This window comes from Pinus tabuliformis, chromosome 8, assembly GCF_031772625.1.
Source record: "Pinus tabuliformis cultivar Carrire ecotype Pingquan chromosome 8, CPIR1, whole genome shotgun sequence".
Taxonomy (NCBI): domain Eukaryota; kingdom Viridiplantae; phylum Streptophyta; class Pinopsida; order Pinales; family Pinaceae; genus Pinus; species Pinus tabuliformis.
In genome coordinates this window covers 1,449,794,627-1,449,816,564 of record NC_142294.1, presented here as the reverse complement: position 1 = coordinate 1,449,816,564, position 21,938 = coordinate 1,449,794,627, and the positions used below count along the sequence as shown (strand labels likewise).

At 38.1% G+C, this 21,938-nt stretch overlaps 1 protein-coding gene across 1 annotated transcript; it reads left to right on the top strand.

Annotated features, from left to right (window-relative positions):
* Nucleotides 1-230: 230 nt before the first annotated feature.
* Nucleotides 231-1,128, top strand: LOC149241184 (18.0 kDa class I heat shock protein-like). Its single transcript, XM_089367455.1, has one exon. It carries the CDS (start codon nucleotides 347-349, stop codon nucleotides 821-823), a length of 477 nt encoding a protein of 158 aa, XP_089223581.1. The 5' UTR covers nucleotides 231-346; the 3' UTR covers nucleotides 824-1,128.
* The last annotated feature ends 20,810 nt before the right edge of the window (nucleotides 1,129-21,938 follow it).

Sequence of the window (21,938 nt, the reverse complement as noted above, 5' to 3'; positions counted from 1 at the left end):
TTCTGGAGAAACAATACCTAATTACCTGGAGGATTCTGGATGTACAAGGGTTAAATAACAATAATATTGCAAAGTGAAAATTGAAACCTTACTTTCGGAATGGTCTGGAGCTTACAGGTGTACAATAATAGTAAAGTATTCTGCGAGCATTTGAGAATCCTCTCGAACCCGCCTGATAGAGTCGACTAGATTGTTCCTCCTCATCTTATAAAAATAGAAACCAACATCTCTTCTGGTATAATCCGAGATCGATCTTGAAATTGAAATCAAAACACTGAGATCAGAGTGTTGTGTTTTTATATTCATTCCAATCGCATATATTGCAGTAATTCATTACTAGTTGAAAATGTCGATAATTCCCAGCTTTTTCGGCAGGAGGTCAGTGGATCCCTTCTCCTTGGAAGTATGGGATCCTTTCCAAGCATTCACAGATCTGGCCAGCGGGGGACCATCTGGGCAATTCGTAAGGGAAGCTTCTGCGGTAGCCAATACCCAGATCGACTGGAGGGAAACGCCAGAGGCACACATTTTCAAAGCTGATCTTCCAGGTTTGAAGAAAGAGGAGGTGAAAATAGAGTTGGAAGAGGGCCAAAGAGTTCTGCAGATAAGCGGGGAGCGCAGCAAAGAAGAAGAGCACAAGAACGACAAATGGCACCGCATTGAGCGATCCCGTGGAAAATTCCTTCGGCGTTTCCGGCTGCCGGAGAATGTGAAGATGGAAGATATCAAGGCGAGCATGGAAAATGGAGTGCTGACAGTGACAGTGCCGAAGCAGGCAGAACCCCAACCTCCTCAACCCAAATCCATCGAGATCTCTGGCTGACTGAAGAGGTGAAATTGGGTCTGCTGTTGCAGTAGGGTGTACTTGTTACAGAATGTGTAGATGTGTGTCGTAAGCCTCCGTCCATTATCCAATCCAGAAAATAAACACCTCCATTCCCATTGCCAGTTGTTACATCGCTTACATTGAGTTTGTATGTGTTGTGCGTTTCTCAATTCCCATTCCCATTCCCAGTTGTTACATCGCTTACATTGAGTTTGTATGTGTTGTGCGTTTCTCAATAATATAATAAGAGTTTGTACTTGTTGTGCGATTTCTCAATAATATAATAAAAGGAGACGCAGGTTCAGGGCATATGCTGTGCCGCGTAAAAGGTTTTCATTAATAACTAATTTCCATGGTTATTAAACGGGTCTGCAGAGTGCTATCGAATAATATGGACAGTGAAACACCCCCAAAATCTCTGGTGATAACTAACACAAGAACCCATATATGTGCCCACATTGGTAATGTAAGGAAACGTAAATTTGCAACCTTTTCTTTAGCGTATCATGTTTTATTTAAAGCATATTTGCTTTTAAAATGTGTTTTTCTAGACGTATTTGATTTGGAATTCGTGCCCATTGATTTAGAATTTATTTTCATTCGTTAGAGTTTATTTCCATTCTTTAGGTTAGAATATTTGATTTAAAGTGCATTCACATTTTCTGGGTGTGAGAATGTTTAAGAGGCATACATGAACATCCTTATGTTCTTGTACAATGGGCGTGTTTTCATTTTGTTTTTTTAAATAAATTCCCTTATCCCAATTCACAGAAAGAAAGAGGATCCAATATGATTATCCAATATGATTGACTATGGATATTGAAGGGACGCTTGCTCTAAGGAGCAAACTTGACCCCTTGTATGTTTAATAGTTTATTTAAGGAAATGTTAGATGGGATTAATGTTTCTCCTTTTTTGGAGATATAAAAGTGCATGTTTAATAGTTTATCAAGTGTTTTAGGGAATCGTTAAAAGTGCATGTTTAATAGTTTATCAAGTGTTTTAGGGAATCGTTAATAGTTTATAGATTAATGTTTTTTTTTTAATATACAAGTTAATTGTAAGTTAAAAATGGCTTTAGGGATTAACATTTTTTTTTTAATATTTAAGATTTGTGAAGGTATTAAAGTTAATTTTAAATCTATTAGATTAGTAGGTTCATCTTAACCATAAATTTAACATCTTCATCTTAACCATAAATTTAAATTTAACATCTTCATCTTAACCATAAATTTAACCATAAATTTAACAACTATTGAGAGGAATTGCATCTTTTTATTATCTTGTAGCTTGCAGGTATATCACATTCTATACATGTTGACCCTGAATTATTTGGTGTTGGACCAAAAATTAAACTGCATTTTACAAGGTTTATTTTATAAAAAAAATATTTATTTTTAAAATTAATTTTAATTTTAATTTTCTTTCATTTAATTGGCTTCTTATTTTGTAATTATGACATTTAAGTACGACAATATGTATCTATTAAAATGACTTAGGATTCGTGTTTTACTGAAGGCTAAATCGTGAACTAAAAAATACGACGAACGATTTTATAAATAAAATTTTCATGTGATGTACAACCACCGCCGTCAGGACTTGTAGTAGTTTGGACAGGTCTGAGACCAAGCCCATTGGAGCAGTCGATCTCGCTTAAAACCTTATTCAGTTAAGGTATTGGCACTGAAACGTCTATCGAAGTGACTGCTTTACATCTCCCACTGACTCGATTCCCATTTCTAATCGTTCCTTGCACACAGAATAGGGAGGGAGGAGATTTCTTCCACCATTCAACAATTGATTTATATCTATAAATGGAAAACCGATGACGAGTTGCTTAAAGGTTGGATGTGTGCAGAACATGATAAAACTCTACCTCCAACACCATCGCCCAAACCACCTCTTGCTCCTCCTCCCAACCCTCCACCGCCACCTCCTCCTAAGCCTCCTCCGCTTCCAATAAAGTTGTCGGGCTTATATGGATGGTCATGTACTCCATTCTCTAAGTTTCTAGTTGCGTTTACATGACAAGTAGAAGCTGCTGCTACTAACAGTCCCAACACAATAAAAAACATTCTATTCATCTTCATCTTAATCATCCAACCTTCTCCTTCTCAACTTTGTGATGACTACAATAGAGAGTGCCACAAAAAGAGTAAGAAGCCTTTACTAATGCGTCGCAGTGAACACACTTTCATAGCAATAATGATGGGATGAATCAATCATTACACCGACAATGATGACCATCTTTTCTTCATATTTCATTTAATTTTCCACCGACATATATTGTAGAGAGACAGACCCTAGACTGGACATTTAGGTTGCATTAAATCAGATAGATGGAGAGTTAGAGGCATGGCCAATGGAGAAGTGCATAGTGACCGACTACCTAGCTGTCGTTGATCAATCGACGAAACTTGAAAGTTAGAATTTTAATCGATCCTTATGCTCTGGAGATTTTCTTCTTTTTAATAAAAGGATAGCCCTGTATGTACATTGATAACTTTCCATATGAATATAAATAGATAACATGGTCAATGAGTTCAATTGAGATTTGCAGTGGATCGCGTCAAATTTATCGACTTTCACAACCCCATTCTAATTTTATGTCAGAACAACAGCCTACAAGTACAGTCACCTCATGCAGAAGGAGAACATTTAATGTGAAGTTTCAGAATGCAATCACGTCATACATGGGGCTAAAATTTAATGTGCGAAGTTTCAGATATGCAGTCACATCATGCAAAGGGAGAATATTAACATTTGATGTTTCAGGGATATAGTCACCTCATATAGGAGGAGAACATTTAATGTATTAAGGTGACAGATGGTGAGGAAGCAAATGAAAAAGAACAATAACGTGAAAATTTAATGTGCAAAGTTTTAGATATGCAGTCACATCATGCAAAGGGAGAATATTAATGTGTGAAGTTTTAGGGACAGCCAATTGGTTTGGTTAGAGATGAACCGGATAATGAATATAAAGGAGTGAGTTACACTTTAAATTAACAAGGCATACCAAACAACACAAGTAATAGTGTAGATTTCATATCCACTCCAAACTCTCTCTTATGTCTCGATTTCATATCCACTCCAAACTCTCTCTTATGTCTCATTAATATTGGATTTATTATAACAAACCTCTTTTGCAATTTTTAATTTCACTTTTATTTGAGTATACAAAATTTTAAAGGTTATTTTTGTCAAGTGGTTTTTTTTTTTTAATTAGCATATTTCACATGCTTAATAATGTTGGGCACTATTTATTTTCCTTGGCTTGTAGTGCAATAATTTTTACTGGTTCCTTGTTAATTTGTGTTTTTGGAATAGATTAGTATAATTTTTTACTACATGGTAAAATTTATAGTTGTATAATTGTTAGTTTAACCGCATTACAAATAGTCAATATTGCCAATAAAATTGGTAAGATTTATGGTTGTTCTACGTACAATTTTGTCCACTTATCTTTAAACTATATTTAGCGTTGATTTATTAGAATGTCTACATACTATATATGTCTCAAGTCATCTGTTGAAAAAAACTTTGTTGGTCCATTCATGTATGTCTTTATTGTTTTTACTCTCATTTAACTATACTTAAACTAAGCGGGAATATATAAAATGTAACTTTTGTTCAAATGTGGTAGTTAGTTCATACTTTTCAAAGTTCAATAGTTAAACTAAGCTGCAGGAATGCTAGCTATGTGGCCTTGTTTGTAAACCTTTTTTAAGAGCACAATTACATACACACACACACAAACACACATATATAATTTTCATAAGTTAAAATCATTGAAAATCTTTTTGGATATTTGGATTGCCCAAACTGCATATGGTAATTTTGCAATTCCAACAAATTTTTTGTTACCTTTTAGACAAAATTAATAGAAAAATATACTTTAAAATATATCAACATTAAAATATTTTACCCCCACTTCACCATGGTGATTGTTAATTTGTGAATAGTCTTTGTTACTATATGATGAGCTAATACCATGGATTATCAATACCACATGACCAAAAAACTACAACTCATTTTATATGATACTCGTACATATGGCAGTTTTTTTTATTAAGCAATTTAATTAAAACAACAAAAGGCATCACTGTTGTGAAGATAAAGCTCAACCATTGTTTAGTGTATCATATTAAGAATATTCAAGAATATTTCAAGGAGGTTAAATCCCTACCTAATAATTATTTATAATTAAATTAAAATTCTGGAAGCCCTATTCCAAAATAAACATGCATATCCACATAATTAAACTCCAAATAAAATAGGAATAATTAACCCTAGAAGAAAATTTATGAGAACCCATGCCTTTGCCTATGATATTTATTTTTAATGTAGTGTATTTAAAGGCAACAAATATCCATGATAATTTGTCCTAGTGGCCATTGGGACCACAACAATCATGTCTTTAGACATCACCACTTCTCTTGGTGCTTTGTGATCCTAAAAATTGGTATCAAAGCTACAGTGGTAATTATAATATCCTAGTGAATATGAGAGCCTAGAGTTGAGTGTGAAGCATAGATAGCTAGTAGAACGTGTGAAGCAAAAAACACATTTGCATTTGGAGGAAAGTACAATGAAGGATTGGTCACCCATGGCTTTGCCTATGATATTTATTTTTTATGTAGCATATTTAAAAGCAAAAAATATCCATGATAATTTTTCCTCGTGGCCATTGGGACCAAACAATCGTGTCCTTAGACATCACCACCTCTCTCGGTGATTTGTGATCCTAACAATTGGTATGAAAGCTACAATGGTAATTATAATATCTTAGTGAATATGAGAGCCTAAAGTTGAGTGTGAAGCATGGATAGCCAGTAGAACGTGTGAAACAGAAAACACATCTGCATTTGGAGGAAAGTACAATGAAGGATTGGTTGTGGTGTTGCATACAATGTGAAGTGTGTCTGCGTGGAGAGAAGGCAACCAAGGAAGGAGATGACAAACATGTAAAGAGCGAAGTGTTGGCTTCAAGGGGACACCTCTGTTGCCAAGGGTTTGTTTTGGCATAGTGGATGGAGAGATCAGAGTGTTGAGCAGGAAAGTGATTGAAAGAAACATCGTTGATTTGAAGTTAGAGAATGGGACACAACCTTGGAAAATTTGTCTCTTTGTAGGTGCACAAAGGGAAAGTTATCAGGTTGATGTAAGATTATGCAGACCAATGTCAACAAACTATAGGCTGGTGAATCAGTGGATTGAAAACCATCTTTGTAGCTGCAACAACTACCTTTGGCATAGAAATAACCATCGTGGCAGCTCAGGCTATGACTGAGGTTGTTGTTCTTATGGATTATGGATGAAAATCAATACAAGAGCATACTACCATATCTATATATTCATATTTCTAGGGTTACTTGGCTCAAATGACATTAAGGGATTTGAAAGGGCTCTTGAGATTACAAGTGTTGCTACGAGGACACAATGTTAGAAGAAAGGTGAACATGATGTTGTGTTACATGCAAGCACTTGTTAGGGTTTAGGCTTGTGTAAAGGCTCATCCTCCTCAAATGGCTGAAGAAAGATTTGTTTTGATTGTAAAATCTACAAGAAAGGGGATCATGAGGTGATCCAAAGAAAATCTGCATTGACAGAATGGTGGGATGGTAGTCTGCAAAATATTGAAGAAGATTGGAATACTTCATTATGCAATTAGCATGTGTTTGTGAAGGCGAATGAGTTGCAATTGGGATCCATGGGGCATAGGTTGGTTTTGAAAATAAAACCTTCGACAGACTTTGATTTTTGAGCCTTTCCAGAGCCACCTAGATCACTCGCCTTTGTTATTCATATTGGTCATTGATGGGCTGAGTAGAGGCATTCAAGCTGCTCAGGAGGTCGTAAGAATCCATGGTTGCAGAGTCTCAAAAAACATGCGTGCTACCCACCTTTTATTAGAGGATGATATCCTTTATGCTAGAGTAGCTAAATTAGCGAAATCACATGAATTTCACCATATCATCTCCAATTTTAGTTTGGCATCTTGGCTAATCATGATCATGTTAAAATTAGAATTGATCTCTGATTATATAGATGAGCCAGTCTCACAAGACATTTCCAACATTTTTGGGGTTAAAGTTAGCTTGTTGTCAAGAGGATTTTGATACCTGGGATTTCATTTGAAATAAAACAAGTACTAAAATCAAGATTGTAATTGGTTGATTCAAAATTTTGAGAAGAAATTGGTTTTGTGGGAAAATAAATGGTTGTCCATGGGAGGAAGGCTAATAATGTTTAAGGTGATACTTTAAGGAATTTCAATCTACTGGATGCATCTCTTCCTCCTTCATAAAGTTGTCACTCAAAATATTAATGTTATCATAGCTTGATTCATGTGGAGTGGGGTTGGTAAAATTAGGAAACCACATTTGGTTTGTTTGGAATATATCTCCAATAGCATGGATGAAGGATGATGGGGTATAAAAGATACCATAAATTTTAACCGATGCTGCTCACAAAAAATATGTGGAGAGCCTTCAATGGTTTAATTATATGGAACTTGATTATCAAAGAGAAATACTTGCAAAGCCTCAACTTGGCGGAATGGGTAAGCAGTGGAACCCCAAAAATTAAAAATGCCTCATTTATTTGGCATAGTATGATGAAATCCAAACCATGGCTATGCGGGAACCTCAAGTGGGAAGTGGGCAAGGGAGATTGAATCACCATTGGGTTGGACACAATAAAAGGCATAAGTGGAGATCATTTACTATCAGTCCCAATCCTCTAGTTTTTCCAAGCCTCTGATATCCAAACTTTGGATAACCTTGGGGGTCAAATGCACAACTGCTTTCCTGTCATCGTCATTAGAGAGTTTTTGAGGTCTAAAATGGGCCTCCTAAGGAATATTATAAAATAATTGTAACAACCCTTGTGAAAATTCCATGTAATAAAGGTTAATAAAGGAAAAAAGTAAGACCACAGGTAAGCGACACATATTGCAAGCTAAATGTTAGGCAAATATATCCTAGTGGGCATCAATGGATGTTTTTATGGCTAAAGGAAATTAGCAAAGGAATAAAAATGCAAAAAGGCATTTTTGGCACATTTGTTTATGAAAATAATGGAAATTAGGAGAAAAGGAAGGTGAAAGGTCACGGGTTGAATGTGAGGAGGAAAATGAAGAAAATAGAGGCCTAATTGATAAAAAGGCTTATGAGGATCAATTTGTAACCTTTAGCCAGTTCAATTTTGGAGCTCTCTCATTATCCTCTCTCTCTCTCTCTCACATTCTTGGACACTTAGAGTTTTCTTGGAGCACTCTAGCTTTGGAGCAAGGAAGGAAAATCAAGCAAAGGGAAGGAAGGAAAGCAAGGATCAAGGAAGGAAGAGAAAGATCAAGCAGCTTCAGCAGGAATACTTGTAGGTAACATATTTCATGTGTGATTTCCTAGCTAGCTTTGACATGCATGGCTTTGCATGTTGGTGTATGGTTCTCTTGTTGTCGGTGGCATGGTTTTTCTAGGTTATAAAATGGTTTTTAGCCTATCCTTTCCTTTTCCAGATGCCATTGTGTGTTGTGATGTTTATCTTGGTTTTGAGATTTGGAATTGCCGGATGGATTTCAGAATCTGGGGCAGAGGTGGTCTCAAGGTTCATTCCCAAAGGCATAGGAATCCCTTGACTGGTTTTGGCAGGATACATGGTAAATCCTAAGGGAAGAGTCTCGATTTAGGGCCTAGTGATTCGATGTGGATTGCGGTAAAGCCTGAGAGGCTGGTGCCTCGATTTAGGGCCTATTGATCCAGGATTGGATTGCGGTAAATCATGAGAGACAAGGAGATGGAAAATTCCTCAAGGATAGTGATGGATTTTGGATGACATTCCAAGTTCGGTTCGGTTTTGTGATCGGAGCGCCGGTTTTGGTGTGATCACGGTTTGGTGAGGGTTTAGGTGGTTTAACCTCTGGATTCCCTTGGTTTTTTTTGGATTGGTTTATCCATGAGATCCCACATTCATGCTTGGAATATGGCACAAGGGTGACTGGCTGAAAGAAAGATTTGGTTCATCCATGTCTGCAGTCAAGTGGTACGTGGAAGTCCCGAACCTGGTTGGTTTGCCTATGGTTAATAAAAGCTAATTTCTCTTGCTTTTGTACTTGTTTATATGTGGATTTAATGGTTATTATCTCATTGTTATTTCCATGGTTTTATGTTGGTTATAAGCATGGTTAATTGACTGGTTCATGTCATGGTTACTTCATGTATTTACTTGTAATGGTTAAAATGATGGATGCAAGACCTAATTGATGTCATAACAGTTCAAGGGAGAAGGTGGTGATCCTTCTTGTCATGTTTCATAAGAGTTTTCAGTCATTCATGTTCTGTCTTGTATCCTAGACTTGTAGATTGCATTGATGCCAAGTGTTTGAAATAATGTTAGTCCCGGTTGGGGATGGTCAAGCCTAGTCCTGAAGTTGATTTTTGGTTTATTAGTCTTGTCATCATGTGTTTAATGGATTATAGAAGTTACAACAAGTTCTGGGCAGTGGCCAAAATTCCGGGCTAGAAAAGTGCCTTAAAATTTGCAAACGTTGGCAGATGTATGCTGGGAAAAGTCCCTGCACATAGGCATGCAGGCTTGTGGTAGCATCTAGAGGACCTTGGACGGTGGTATGTCGATAGAATGAGAGCATACAGAGGTCAAGAGGTCCAAAAACTGAGTGGGACCCAAGGGAAGGATGCATGAGTGGCTGGGCTGCCTCCTTGGAGTGGTGTTGCTGATGTGGAAGTTATGGTTGATGTGTTTCCATCGATTCCATTTTCGTAAGGTCACTAAGGAGGTTGAATCCTACCATAATATCCTCTCGTCACATGTTTACCCTGGTTAGCCAGTTACTTGGGTAGATGTGGGAGGAGGGTGGTTACAGATTGGTATCAGAGCATGGTTCACCCCTCGAACTAGATGGGTTGTGTGTTGGTCATGCATTAATGTTGGTTGCACTTGTTTATGACAAAAATTGAAGAGAACAAAATATGGAGCAGAGGACTTGCTCTGCTTACTCTTCTCAGTATTACAAATCACTTAAATAAGATTACATTGGAAACATCAACCATAAATGACTGGAGTCAAACTCGACTTAAATGAAACTCAACTGGACACTTGGAGGGATGGTTTTGACACCTAACAAGTGGTTGGAATTAGATTCTCCAACACTCCCCCTTAATTACAACCACATAAAAATTCAATTAAGATACCTGCTAGTCTATGTCTCAATTAGGTTTACAATTTAAAAATTGACCTCAACTTTTGTTCTTCTCTTTTTCCAGATCCTATAGCCTCTAAATTGTTTCAGCATGTCCTTCTTGTTGTAAGATTCAAATTTCATTTTCTTCAGTTGTTGGTGCAGGTCTTCCATAGTTCTAGGTTGTCTAAGCAAGTCCTGGACTTCTTCAAAAAACAAGTTGTATGTGGGCTGCTACCACATATTATCTTCTGTAGTGCACTTTTCATCTTCAATCTGCTGCAACATTAGACCATAATATAATTTCATCTCTTCAGGACTCCAATACCTGAAAATTTCATTAATTTGTTCATCATGCATGTTGTCTTCAAGGTTCATTTCTGCACCTTTTATGCAGACTTCATCAAGGCATGGTATTGCAAGCCATGCTTCAAGGAAATTTAACTCTTCTTCATAATCATTTTGTGTACCTGCACATTTCAAATCAATGGTAAGTTTAAAAACATCTACAAAACCACATTGGCTCTGTTCTTTCTACTCTGCAATGAGAGTGTTTTCCTGTTGTACTTTCAGTTGTTGCACTTCCAGTTGTGCTTTTGCACTTGTCTCTGTTTTCTCTTTCCAGGCTTCCTTCTTTGCCTCTTCCTCTATTTCTGTACTAACCTGTGCTACTACAAACATGTCATCTTCGACTATCTCACAAAATAACATCATGTCAATATGATGTTTTTGCTGCATCACCTGCAACCATTCATCATTAGCCAAATTCTCTTCATCAAATTTTACATCAAAAATATTAATTGATTGATTCACCTTAGCATACAATGCTCCAATGGCAGTTTCATTATCTTTAGCAAGCTCTATTGATGGAATCAACAAATTTGCCTCCACCTGTGGTTGTGCACAGTGGTGTTCTTAAGCATCTACATGCTCCTTCTCTCTTGCTTCTGCAACTTCTTCACAAACATCATCCACGTGTGAGGGAGCACAATGGGTTTCAACAATCCATTCATCTGGATGTAGATATGCTGCTATAGAACCACCTTCATATTCAACTTCAATACTCCCCCTTGGACCAAAACTTCTCTCAAGGGTATCCCAAGCCTCCTTGGTTGTATTGTCTTATGAAATCAGAGATAGAATGTTGTCATCGACAGATTATTTTATGCATTTCAATGCAAAGGCATCCTTTTGCCTCTTCACTTCCAGATCTAAAAAGAACTCAAACATCTCATGTAGTCGCTTTGACTTTCTAAGCCTCTTGGCTTTTCCCATTTGATTGCTAACAGAATGTGAATCAACAAAGAAATCAAAGTTCAAACATAGCAACACACTTCTCTACTACACAACTTCAGAAAACTTACATAAAAAAATTACAATTGTCGAGAGTCGATTGGAACAATACGCCCTTTTTTTTAATCTCCTTTTCAAGAATTTAAAAAAATCTCTTTTAAATAAGCCTTAAGAAAAATTATATCCCTTTTTAAAATAAACTTCAATATCTTTTCTTAAAAAAATCCATGGCTTCTTTAACAATACCACCACATTATATAAGCAACAAAATATTCGCATGTGGAAGCCCTTTAAAAACCAAATACATGAGAACTTTTAAAATAATACGCTCAAAGCCCTTTTAAGTAATCACGTAAACCTTTTTTGTTTGGAAGAATCTCATGCCATGACAAAAATTTCTTTGCTCTGATACCATGACAAAAATTGAAGAGAACAAAATATGGAGCAGAGGACTTGCTCTTCTTACTCTTCTCAGTATTACAAATCACTTAAATAAGATTACATTGGAAACATTAGTCATAAATGATTGGAGTCAAACTCGACTTAACTAGACTTAACTGAAACTGAATTGGATACTTGGAGGGATGGTTTTGACACCTAACAAGTGGTTGGAATTAGATTCTCCAACAATATATGTCATCCTTGAATGCTTGTTGCATATTCATGGTGTTGGTCACAATCATAGTGATGTCGCCATGGGAATAAGGATGTCGTTGTGTGAAGTGTGTTTTCATGGGTGTATGTGATCCGGATCTTGGGAGGAGGCCCCCAAGATCTAAAAGATTGAAATGGATCTCGGGAGGAGAGACCCCCAAGATCTGAAAACTTGAAATGGATCTTGGGAGGAGAGACCCCCAAGATCTGAAAACTTGCATTGCCAGAAGAAAAATAGGAGAATGCCCAATAAAAAAAACCACAAAGAAACTTTTATTTAAAATAGTAATGAAAATAAACCAGCTAGGGCGATGGTAGCTTATCTCTGAGAAGAGATGTGGTGGCTACATGCCTCTGAACTGTAAAGGCTACATTATGGCGGACAATCTGTCCTTTTACAAAATGTGACTTGTTACTTATAGTATTTTTCAGTTACAATACCACGGGTCAATTCCATGGGTGAATGAATACCATGGGTGGATTTTACAATACCATGGGCAGATGCCATTTACAATACCATGGGTAAATTCCATGGGTCGATGAATAATATGGGTGGATGAGTACCATGGGTGGATTTTACAATACCACGGGTGGATGCCATTTATAATACCATGGGTAAATTCCATGGGTCGATGAATAATATGGATGGATGAGTACCATGGGTTGATGCCATTTTCCATTCGGATCATTCCTCCCTCCTTAAGAAGCAATGGTCCCCATTGCGTAAAGTTCCCTCCTGCAAAGCCTTTGTTGAATATGAAGAGCCACTGAAGATAAGGGTTTTATGTGGTTAACCCAAAACCCTAATAAATGAAGATCCGAGGATAGAGATACCCTGTAATGCTTGTGACCAACTGTTATTCTGACAGTGTGCGGCCTAGCAAATGGACTTCGATGACAAGGATTTTATGTGGTTGACCCATAACCATGATGTTGGTTGTTGATGAAATAGCAGGTGCCTACATAGCCTGGGGTGGGAGAGCACGTCTCCAAATAACCCAAGCCGAATGCTGCTATGTTGAAATTGATGAATGTGAAGCAGGTGCCTACTAAAGTGGGGTGGGAGGGCACGTCTCTAATGGAAACCCACTCCGAATGCTGCTCCAAAGTTAAAATGGACATAACTCGGCCAATATAACTCAGAATATTTATTATAACCTGTTTTTGGAAGCAGAAGGATCATTTTGCATCTTCCCATGAGTTGAAAATCCCTATCTGGACACTCTGAGATCTCAGATTCGCGCTGCAACAGTTCCACCGTCACAAAATTCTGATAAAATAACTGATTTTAAATTAGCGATATCTCCCACATCCGAACTCCAATTCGACCCATTTTTTTTCGAAATTGGGTGATTTTTCGAGAGGAATCCAGATATGGTATTTGTTTTTATAATTTCTGTACCAAATTTTTCATATCTGATCTGCAAAGTTGCCGCCCAAAAAAATGACAAAAGAAAAATTCTTCCTGCTTGACCCAAGAAAGTGCTCTGTGGAGGTTGTAGCACATGCCTGAAGTTTGTTGAATATTGCTGCAAAATTTGAAACTGGAATATGCCTCAAACCCTCATTCCCATGGAATCATAACCTGCTCTGAAACCACTGATCCGGATCTTGGGAGGAGGCCCCCAAGATCTAAAAGATTGAAATGGATCTCGGGAGGAGAGACCCCCAAGATCTGAAAACTTGAAATGGATCTTGGGAGGAGAGACCCCCAAGATCTGAAAACTTGCATTGCCAGAAGAAAAATAGGAGAACGCCCAATAAACAAAACCAAAAAGAAACTTTTATTTAAAATAGTAATGAAAATAAACCAGCTAGGGCGATGGTAGCTTATCTCTGAGAAGAGATGTGGTGGCTACATGCCTCTGAACTGTAAAGGCTACATTATGGCGGAAAATCTGTCCTTTTACAAAATGTGACTTGTTACTATAGTATTTTTCAGTTACAATACCACGGGTCAATTCCTTGGGTGAATGAATACCATGGGTGGATTTTACAAGACCACGGGCAGATGCCATTTACAATACCATGGGTAAATTCCATGGGTCGATGAATAATATGGGTGGATGAGTACCATGGGTGGATTTTACAATACCACGGGTGGATGCCATTTATAATACCATGGGTAAATTCCATGGGTCGATGAATAATATGGATGGATGAGTACCATGGGTTGATGCCATTTTCCATTCGGATCAGTATGATTGGTTAAATGTTGTTTCTGTTTGCGTACGATCAGTATACAATGATATGGTTGTTGTTATCACACATGAGGTCATGGCATGTGTAGTTGATATGGTCATGCATTAATGACTAGACTCTAGCTAGAATGATGGAAACATGGTTACATGCTTATGTGTTATATTTTATATGTTGTCATGATTAGATCATACATGTATCATGTTGATTTGTTGATCTTGTAGACAAGGTATCATCCCCAAAGTGTACTAAGGTATGTTGAATTATTGTGATTTGGTTTAACTGACATAGTATGTCTTGCAGGAAAGAGATCAAAATGGCTAGCAATATGGTATACTACAAAGACTCTCCCTATGAATCAAATGAGAAACGTGGTGTGGGGCACTCTTTTGATTTAGCAGATACATTGAGAATCTTGAAGGAGGAAATAAGGAGTTGTAAGGTGGACAATGACAAAATCATGCAGACACAAGAGAAACAACCAAAGGTTAATGCAATACTACTTCATAGTCTGTCAAAATTGCAGCGATAGGGACCACTTTGGATCAACAATGAGCAAGAGGACAGAACTAATGGGGCATATGGCAGCAGGTCTTATGGTGGTCACAGGTCAGAAAGAGATGACACAATTAGAGATGGTAGGTTTTTGGACACTTCGGATAGGAGAGGTGATGGACAAAGGTACTATTCTAGTTCTGGTTCGTATAGGCATCATGATCATCATCGTTATCATTCTTACAGGAGGAGTGATAGGGGATACTTACTAGACTAGTTTAAGAAATAAAATACACCTACCTTTGATGGAAAGATGAAGAAATCACAAGATGCAGAGGCATGGTTGCTTGGTATGAGGAAGTTCTTCAGATTGCATGAGTATTTAGAAAACATGAAAGCAAAGATAACCACTTTCAGTCTCAAAGGTAAAGCAGATATTCGGTGGGAAGATGTGAAAAAGGTTAAAGGTATACATGAGGATGATTTGACATTGCATGAGATTGAGAGGCTCTTCAAGAATAAGTATTTGTCGGAGAGATACTTTGATGACAGAGCTAAGGAGTTTTATGAGTTGAGGATGGGTCCCATGACATATGATGAGTATACGAGCAGGTTCTTGGAGTTGTTGATATATGTGCCTTACCTCAAGGAGGAGAAGGCTAAGGTTCAAAGATTAATCAAGGGACTGCCAGTAGCATACAGAGACCGAATTGAGTTCGATGATCCTAGATCATTGGAGGAGGCCATCTGAAAGTTGAAACATTGTTATGAATAGTCAAAGAACAAAGTTGAGCCTAAGTGTGACTTGAAAGGAAATGAGAGAGCTAAAGGAAAGTGGCTACCAAAGTGAGGAATACCTCAATATGCAAGTGAGAAAGGAAATTTAGTCCCTTACAAAAATTTAAATACACCTGAGAAGGGATATGGAGGGCACTAGGTTAGAGGCGGTGGTAGAGAACCATTGTAGTGTTGGATATGTGGCAAGGATAATAATAAGACGATTGTCTGTCATATCAAGGTGGTAGACCCCATATATATAGTGCCTAGGAGGCATATACAGTTGTGATTTTAGTCATAGTATTCCTTGGATCTATGCAACTGTGGAAAACAGGCAGGCGGATCATCAGTCATCTATCATTGATATAGATGGTAAACTTTATGATCAAGTTGTTTCTATTTTGATTGATCCTAGATCTAACTATAATTATATTAATATTGACCTAGTGGATAAGTGTGGTTTGAGAAAAGAAGTGCATGCAGAATCTTGGTTGGTACAGTTGGCTACAAGTACAAAGAAGAGAGTTCACCATTGGGTAAGAGCTTGTGCATTTGAGTTAAATGGTATGCCTACAACAACACATTTGAATGTATTGCCATTGGGATCATATAGTATGCTTTTGGGTATGGATTGGATGTACCTTCATAGGACCAAAGTGGATTTCTTCGACAAGGCCATTGAGTGTGTGGATGATAGTGGGGAAAATAGAACTTTGCAGGGGAAGAAGAAGCCTACATCAGTGAGGATGGTTACTGCTATGCAGGCTAAGCGTAGTTGTAGAAAAGGTTGTGTGATGTTTGCAGTACATATATCTAGTGACAAGGGAAAATATATTGAGGATGCATAAATATTCAAGAGGTACCCTATATTGCAACAGTATCAGGATGTGTTTCCAACAGAGATTCTAGAGTTACCTCCTCACAGGGAAGTGGATTTCTCTATTGAGTTGGTGCTAGGGGAAACACCAACATCGAAGGCACCTTACAGGATGAGTACTCTAGAGCTAGTAGAGTTTAAATTGCAGTTAAAGGATATGCTTGACAAGGGATACATTAGGCCAAGTGTATCACCTTGGGCTTGGGGTGCACCAGTTTTCTTTGTAAAGAAGAAAGATGGTACTCTTAGATTGTGCATTGATTATAGACAACTGAACAAGGTAACGATCAAGAAGAAGTATCCATTGCTAAGGATCAACAATTTGTTTGATCAGTTGAAGGGAGCAACAATGTTCTCTAAGATCAACTCGAGTTCGAGATACCATCAGGTATGCAACAAGGAGGATGATATCTTCAAGATTGCATTCAGGACCAAGTATGGGAATTATGAGATTGTTGTAGTTCCATTCGGTTTGACTAATTCTCCAACTACATTTATGTGTTTGATAAATAGTGTGTCGCATCCTTATCTGGAAAATTTTGTTATTGTATTCATTGATGACATATTGGTATATTCTAAAAATGAGGAAGAACATGCCAAGCATTTAGTAGTAGTGTTGAGATTGCTAAGAGAGCATTAGTTGTATGCTAAGCTTAGCAAGTGTCATTTCTTTTAGACAAAGGTGCATTACTTGGGACATGTCGTTTCCAAGGAAGACATAGCTACTATAGGATAAAATGCACGGTGTATGGAGAATGAAGATACCCTCAAAGGTCTTCCCCGGACCTTCGGTAGAGTGTAATATTATCTGCAACCGTCACAAAGTTACATGCATGTTCATAAACAATAACTAACTATCAAAGTAAGACAAATAGATTACCTCAAGCCTCCGTGTAGATTTGTTGGAGAGCGCAATGCAGCTAGGTGGGAGTCCCCTGAGCCGACTCCAGATCAAGTCCTGCACATAGAAGAGACAAGCGTAATCACAGCATACAACTCTGATAACTAATACATGAATACATAAAAGAACATCTAGTTACACATAACTAAGCTACTCATGCTAAAAGGTATTGGACAAACAAATGAATGAATGATAGTACCAACACCATGGAGTAGACAGTACAACTGCAGTTCTATATTAATGTCGGAAGAGTGATTACAACCATCTGTTGCATCATCCTTCCCTTACCCCTCCAGCTTCTCTCTCTCTCTTTCTTCTTACCAAATTCTTATGATTTGAGACAATGCTCAATAATCAAGTATCCTATCCTTTCAAATGATTTGACCTTTATCACCATAGCCCTATCTTTTCTTATGTAGCAATTGAGTTAGGGTTTCCAAGTTCCTCTTTGAGTTCCTTAGGGTAAAAGCAATGAGGTTGCCATGCTTTTCAGCGCTTTCCCATTTTCCTCCTTCATTAGGATTAGAAATCCCCCAAATAGGTTGAATCTAGATGTTTCCTTGCTTTTCTTGAGTGAATTTAGGAACAAATATCTAGATATTTGTGAGTCAATTTGTTCCTTTAACCCTTAGAACTTCACTAGGATCCACTAACGTTGTTCCCGAACTAGCAACTTGAGTTAGTTGGGTCACTAACGCACCCTTAGGCTTGCAGAGAAGCTTTATAATGCAGGTTGTTAGTGGATAGCCAACTCTATTGTGGAAACAAGGCATGTGACCTTGGTCTTTGCTTCAACTATCATGTCTTTGCCCTCTGAGTTGATGAGGAAGTCAATTTTTTGTATAACAAATGCCCCCTAAAGTATGAGATCAGAGGCTGCAACGATGGTCGAAATACTTTACTTAACAATAATTTTCCTTCTTTGACAAAAAGATAGAGAGGATCGGAGCTTCAGGTGGTACGGGAAACCTGATACAACACACACACACACACACATATATATATATATATAACTACTAAAATGATGTCCTGAGTCGTGCATTCCCATGCTCAGTAGCTATGTCAGAGTGATTTTCTCCAGAGATATGACGATGCTGGCCGCCAATAAGCACAATGCGGATCCGGTGTCATAATAGAATCATCTTGATAAGCTATCTCCAAAAAACAATATACGCAACTTGGGAGAGGAAACAAGGCTAAGTGATGCAAGCCTCTTCCCAAGGTCTTGATTTCCGCTTCACCGAACAGCATAGATCGATACATGTGAATATATGCGTTGATGTCGAACATGCACAAAATCGTTTGATTACTAGTCAATAATGGAGACCGTTGACAGATGCGTGGAAGGCCACCAATAATGGTGATGGTCTCCAAGATGCACAATACAATCTAACGAGTGTGAAAGATGTTTTTGTTGTCAAACACCCATAGAATCGCTTAACTAGGAGCCAATAATGAGAACCCCTGATCAAACACAGGGCGACCTGCCACTGATGTTTGCAAGTACCAAGGCACTGAATGTGTTTCTGGGTTGTCTTCCTAGATAGAGTGTTGAAGTCGATAGGAAGATACCTGTCGAAAGGTAGACAATATTGTGTCCTACATCAATCGACATGAAACGGGACAAGAATGATTTGTTTTTTGAGGAATATTTGAGCATTGGGTCTAAACAACAGAGGGCATGATGAAAGGATATGCTTGATGGGTCGATGGAGGAAACAAAAGGTTAACCCTTGAACAATGGAAGGCACAACAATGGTTTTAACCATGCAGCACTAGACTCATGAACACCAAAGAGTGTTAGGATATAGAGATGCAGGAACATCAGGGTATTTAGGCTAAACTCATAGGATGGTAGGATTCATATTGAGATGCCGTCACAAGGAAGATTTATTTGAGGGAGTGCCATGTTCAAGGGAACGACTACTGCCAAATCATGCTTTCTAATACTGAATGCAGTTTTATTGTCTACTTTCCCCATATGATTAGTTTAGTGAGTCAAGACGAGTAAACTCGTCGATCTTTTCATATTTTAAGAGTCTGAAAATGACCGCGAAAAGAGCGACTCTATGCCCTATCTGATTATTTTAATGAGTCCAGACAGGCAAACTCGTCGATCTTTTCATGTTTTGAGAGTCTGAAAAGGATCGTAAAAAGAGTGACTCTATATCTTGTCTGTGTAATTTAAAGAGTCCAGACTAGACAACTCAGTGGTCTTTTCATATTTAGAGAGTTTGAAAATATCATAAAGAATGACTCCATGGAGGTCCCTTTCTAATAGTTGTTAATCGGGTGCGACAAAAGGTTAATAGTATACCCAGATCGGTTACTTTTCTGTGAGTTAGTCTATTGAATCCGGATAAAGAGAAACTTATGTTCAACAGATGTCGACCTCATTTTGTGACAAGTACGAGGAGACAGACTAAACTCATTTTCCATCATTAATTTTTAATGAGTCATGCGACGACAAACTCAATACCTTCATCAAACTTTAACAAGTCAAATGAAGAAAAATCAAAGTATCTTTTTCAGTTTATTGAGCAAGGAAAAAGAGGTAAAAGAACTGCTCATTCCTTCTTCATACATTTAACGAGCCCGAAGAAGGGGAAAAACTCGAGGATTTTTCGATTTTAAGAGCGAGAAATGGTCCCAGAAAATCAAGTGCTCTTGTTGTTGCCATAGAGTTTTAACGAGCCTAGTGACAAAAACTCAGGATTTTTTAGTTTAACAAGCAAGAAAAGTACCTAAAAGAATGCTCGGGTCATCTTTATAAATGTTTAACGAGCCTAAAGGAAAAACTCGGGATTTTTTTAGTTTTATGAGCAAGAAAAAAGTCCCTAAAAAGAATGCTCTATTGGTATTTTTCAGTTTAATGAGCTAGAAAAATAGCGAAAAAGAGTTGCTCAGACTGTCGTCGTATGTGTTTAACAAGCCCAATGATGACAAACTTGGGATTTTTCAATTCAAGAGCAAGAAAAGGTCCCAAAAAAGAACATGCTCATATCTTCTTTATAGTAGTTTAATGAGCCCAAAGTAGGAGACTCGAGGTTTTTTGGATTAATGAGCAAGAAAAGTACCATAAAAAGAAAGCTCGCTCTTCTTCATGGTAGTTTAACGAGCCCGAAGAAGGAGACTCAAGGATTTTTTGGATTAACGAGAAAGAAAAATACCATAAAAAGAATGCTCGATCTTCCTTGATCTCATGCTTGACAATAGAAGGGTCTATGCCATGCATTTCCTCATAAGACCAAGGGAAAACATCGTGAAAGTCCTTAAAAGGGTAGGTGAAGCTTGCAATTTCCTCAGGATTGTGATTCGCTTCAATCTGTATGTTTTCCACAATGCCTGTCTTGACTGAAATATCGATGAGAAATGTCTTTGAAAGATTGCCCATGTTTCCCTCCGAGTCTAAAGTTTGGATAGTCGTATATGGTGAGGAAATGATTTCAGGTGCGTCAGATGACATGATTTGAAGAGGCATCATGTCCAAATCAGATATCGAAACACGATGGTGTGAGTCCTCCCGAGGTCACTCTTCTAAACTCATGATCTCTCTAATAGCTTCATCCTTAGGTAGGACTTGATTGAGTGGATCGAAAGAAGGAGAAGCTATGGGAGGGGCTGTGGTACTGTTGGCCATGACCAAAGTGACCAGAGATGCAGATGCAGATTGAATGGCCTGGTAAGCAAATTCAGCTGGTGACAACAACATTTTTTCTCCGTAAGTGCCAATGTTTGAAGGGGCCATGAGGATCCAAGGATCGGTCAGTTCGTGAGGAATGGATGAAACCATAGAGACTGTCTGTGGAACCACGGGCGGCAGAAGAGCGAAACAACTCATCAGGGAAGAGCCCTTCAGTAGACCGGTACCGATACTAATGTAAGAGTCAGGTACACCACCCACTAAGGGTACAAAGCTGCTAGGTAACGGAGAGTAATCTAGGGTGAAAAAGGACAGCTGGTCCATTGTGACTATCTTTCCATCCAAGGGAAATAGGATGATACGGAAGATCGAAAACACAACAGCCTTTATGGCATAAGTCCAAGTGTGGCCCAAAAGAAGATTATAGTCAAGTTTATGATCCATATCTTCAATATCTATTGTTACCATTTTCCCACTCAAGGTGATGGGATATCTAGCTAGGTAACCTTTTGGGATGAAAGTGTGGCCGTAGAAGGCTTTAAGGGAATTCAACGATGGGGATAGGGTTGGAGAACCCAAAGTGAGCCAACATGAAGTCGACATGACATAGGTAGAAGCACTGATCCAGATTTAAACATGAACGCAACAAATTACAGAGATAACCATAAAGACAAATATGCAGCGGAAATAATACTTCATTTCATTACTGTAAAATATTGAAATATGCTTACAAATAGAAATGGAAATAACCCAGCTAGGGCGATGGTAGCTTATCTCTGAGAAGAGATGTGTCGGCTACATGCCTCTGAACTGTTCTCCAAAAACTGTGTTTACAATGAGGCTCGAAGGCCTATTTATTATTGAGAAACAATGGAAAACCCTTCACATTCCAAAACCTAACCCTAGAAGATGAAACGCCAAATTGTGGGCCCCGTTTTGGGGTGAGTTGGACATCCAACTTCCCGGGGTCGCGAATTGGTCGTATTATCTCCGTTTGACGCACATGATAGCCCGTTGGAAAGATCTCTCCGAGGAATACGACGCAAAAGACAATTTTTATCAGAAAAATTG

Coding starts and splice junctions, on each gene's coding strand:
- LOC149241184 (XM_089367455.1), top strand. CDS start 347: ATGTCGATAATTCCCAGCTTTTTCGGCAGGAGGTCAGTGGATCCCTTC.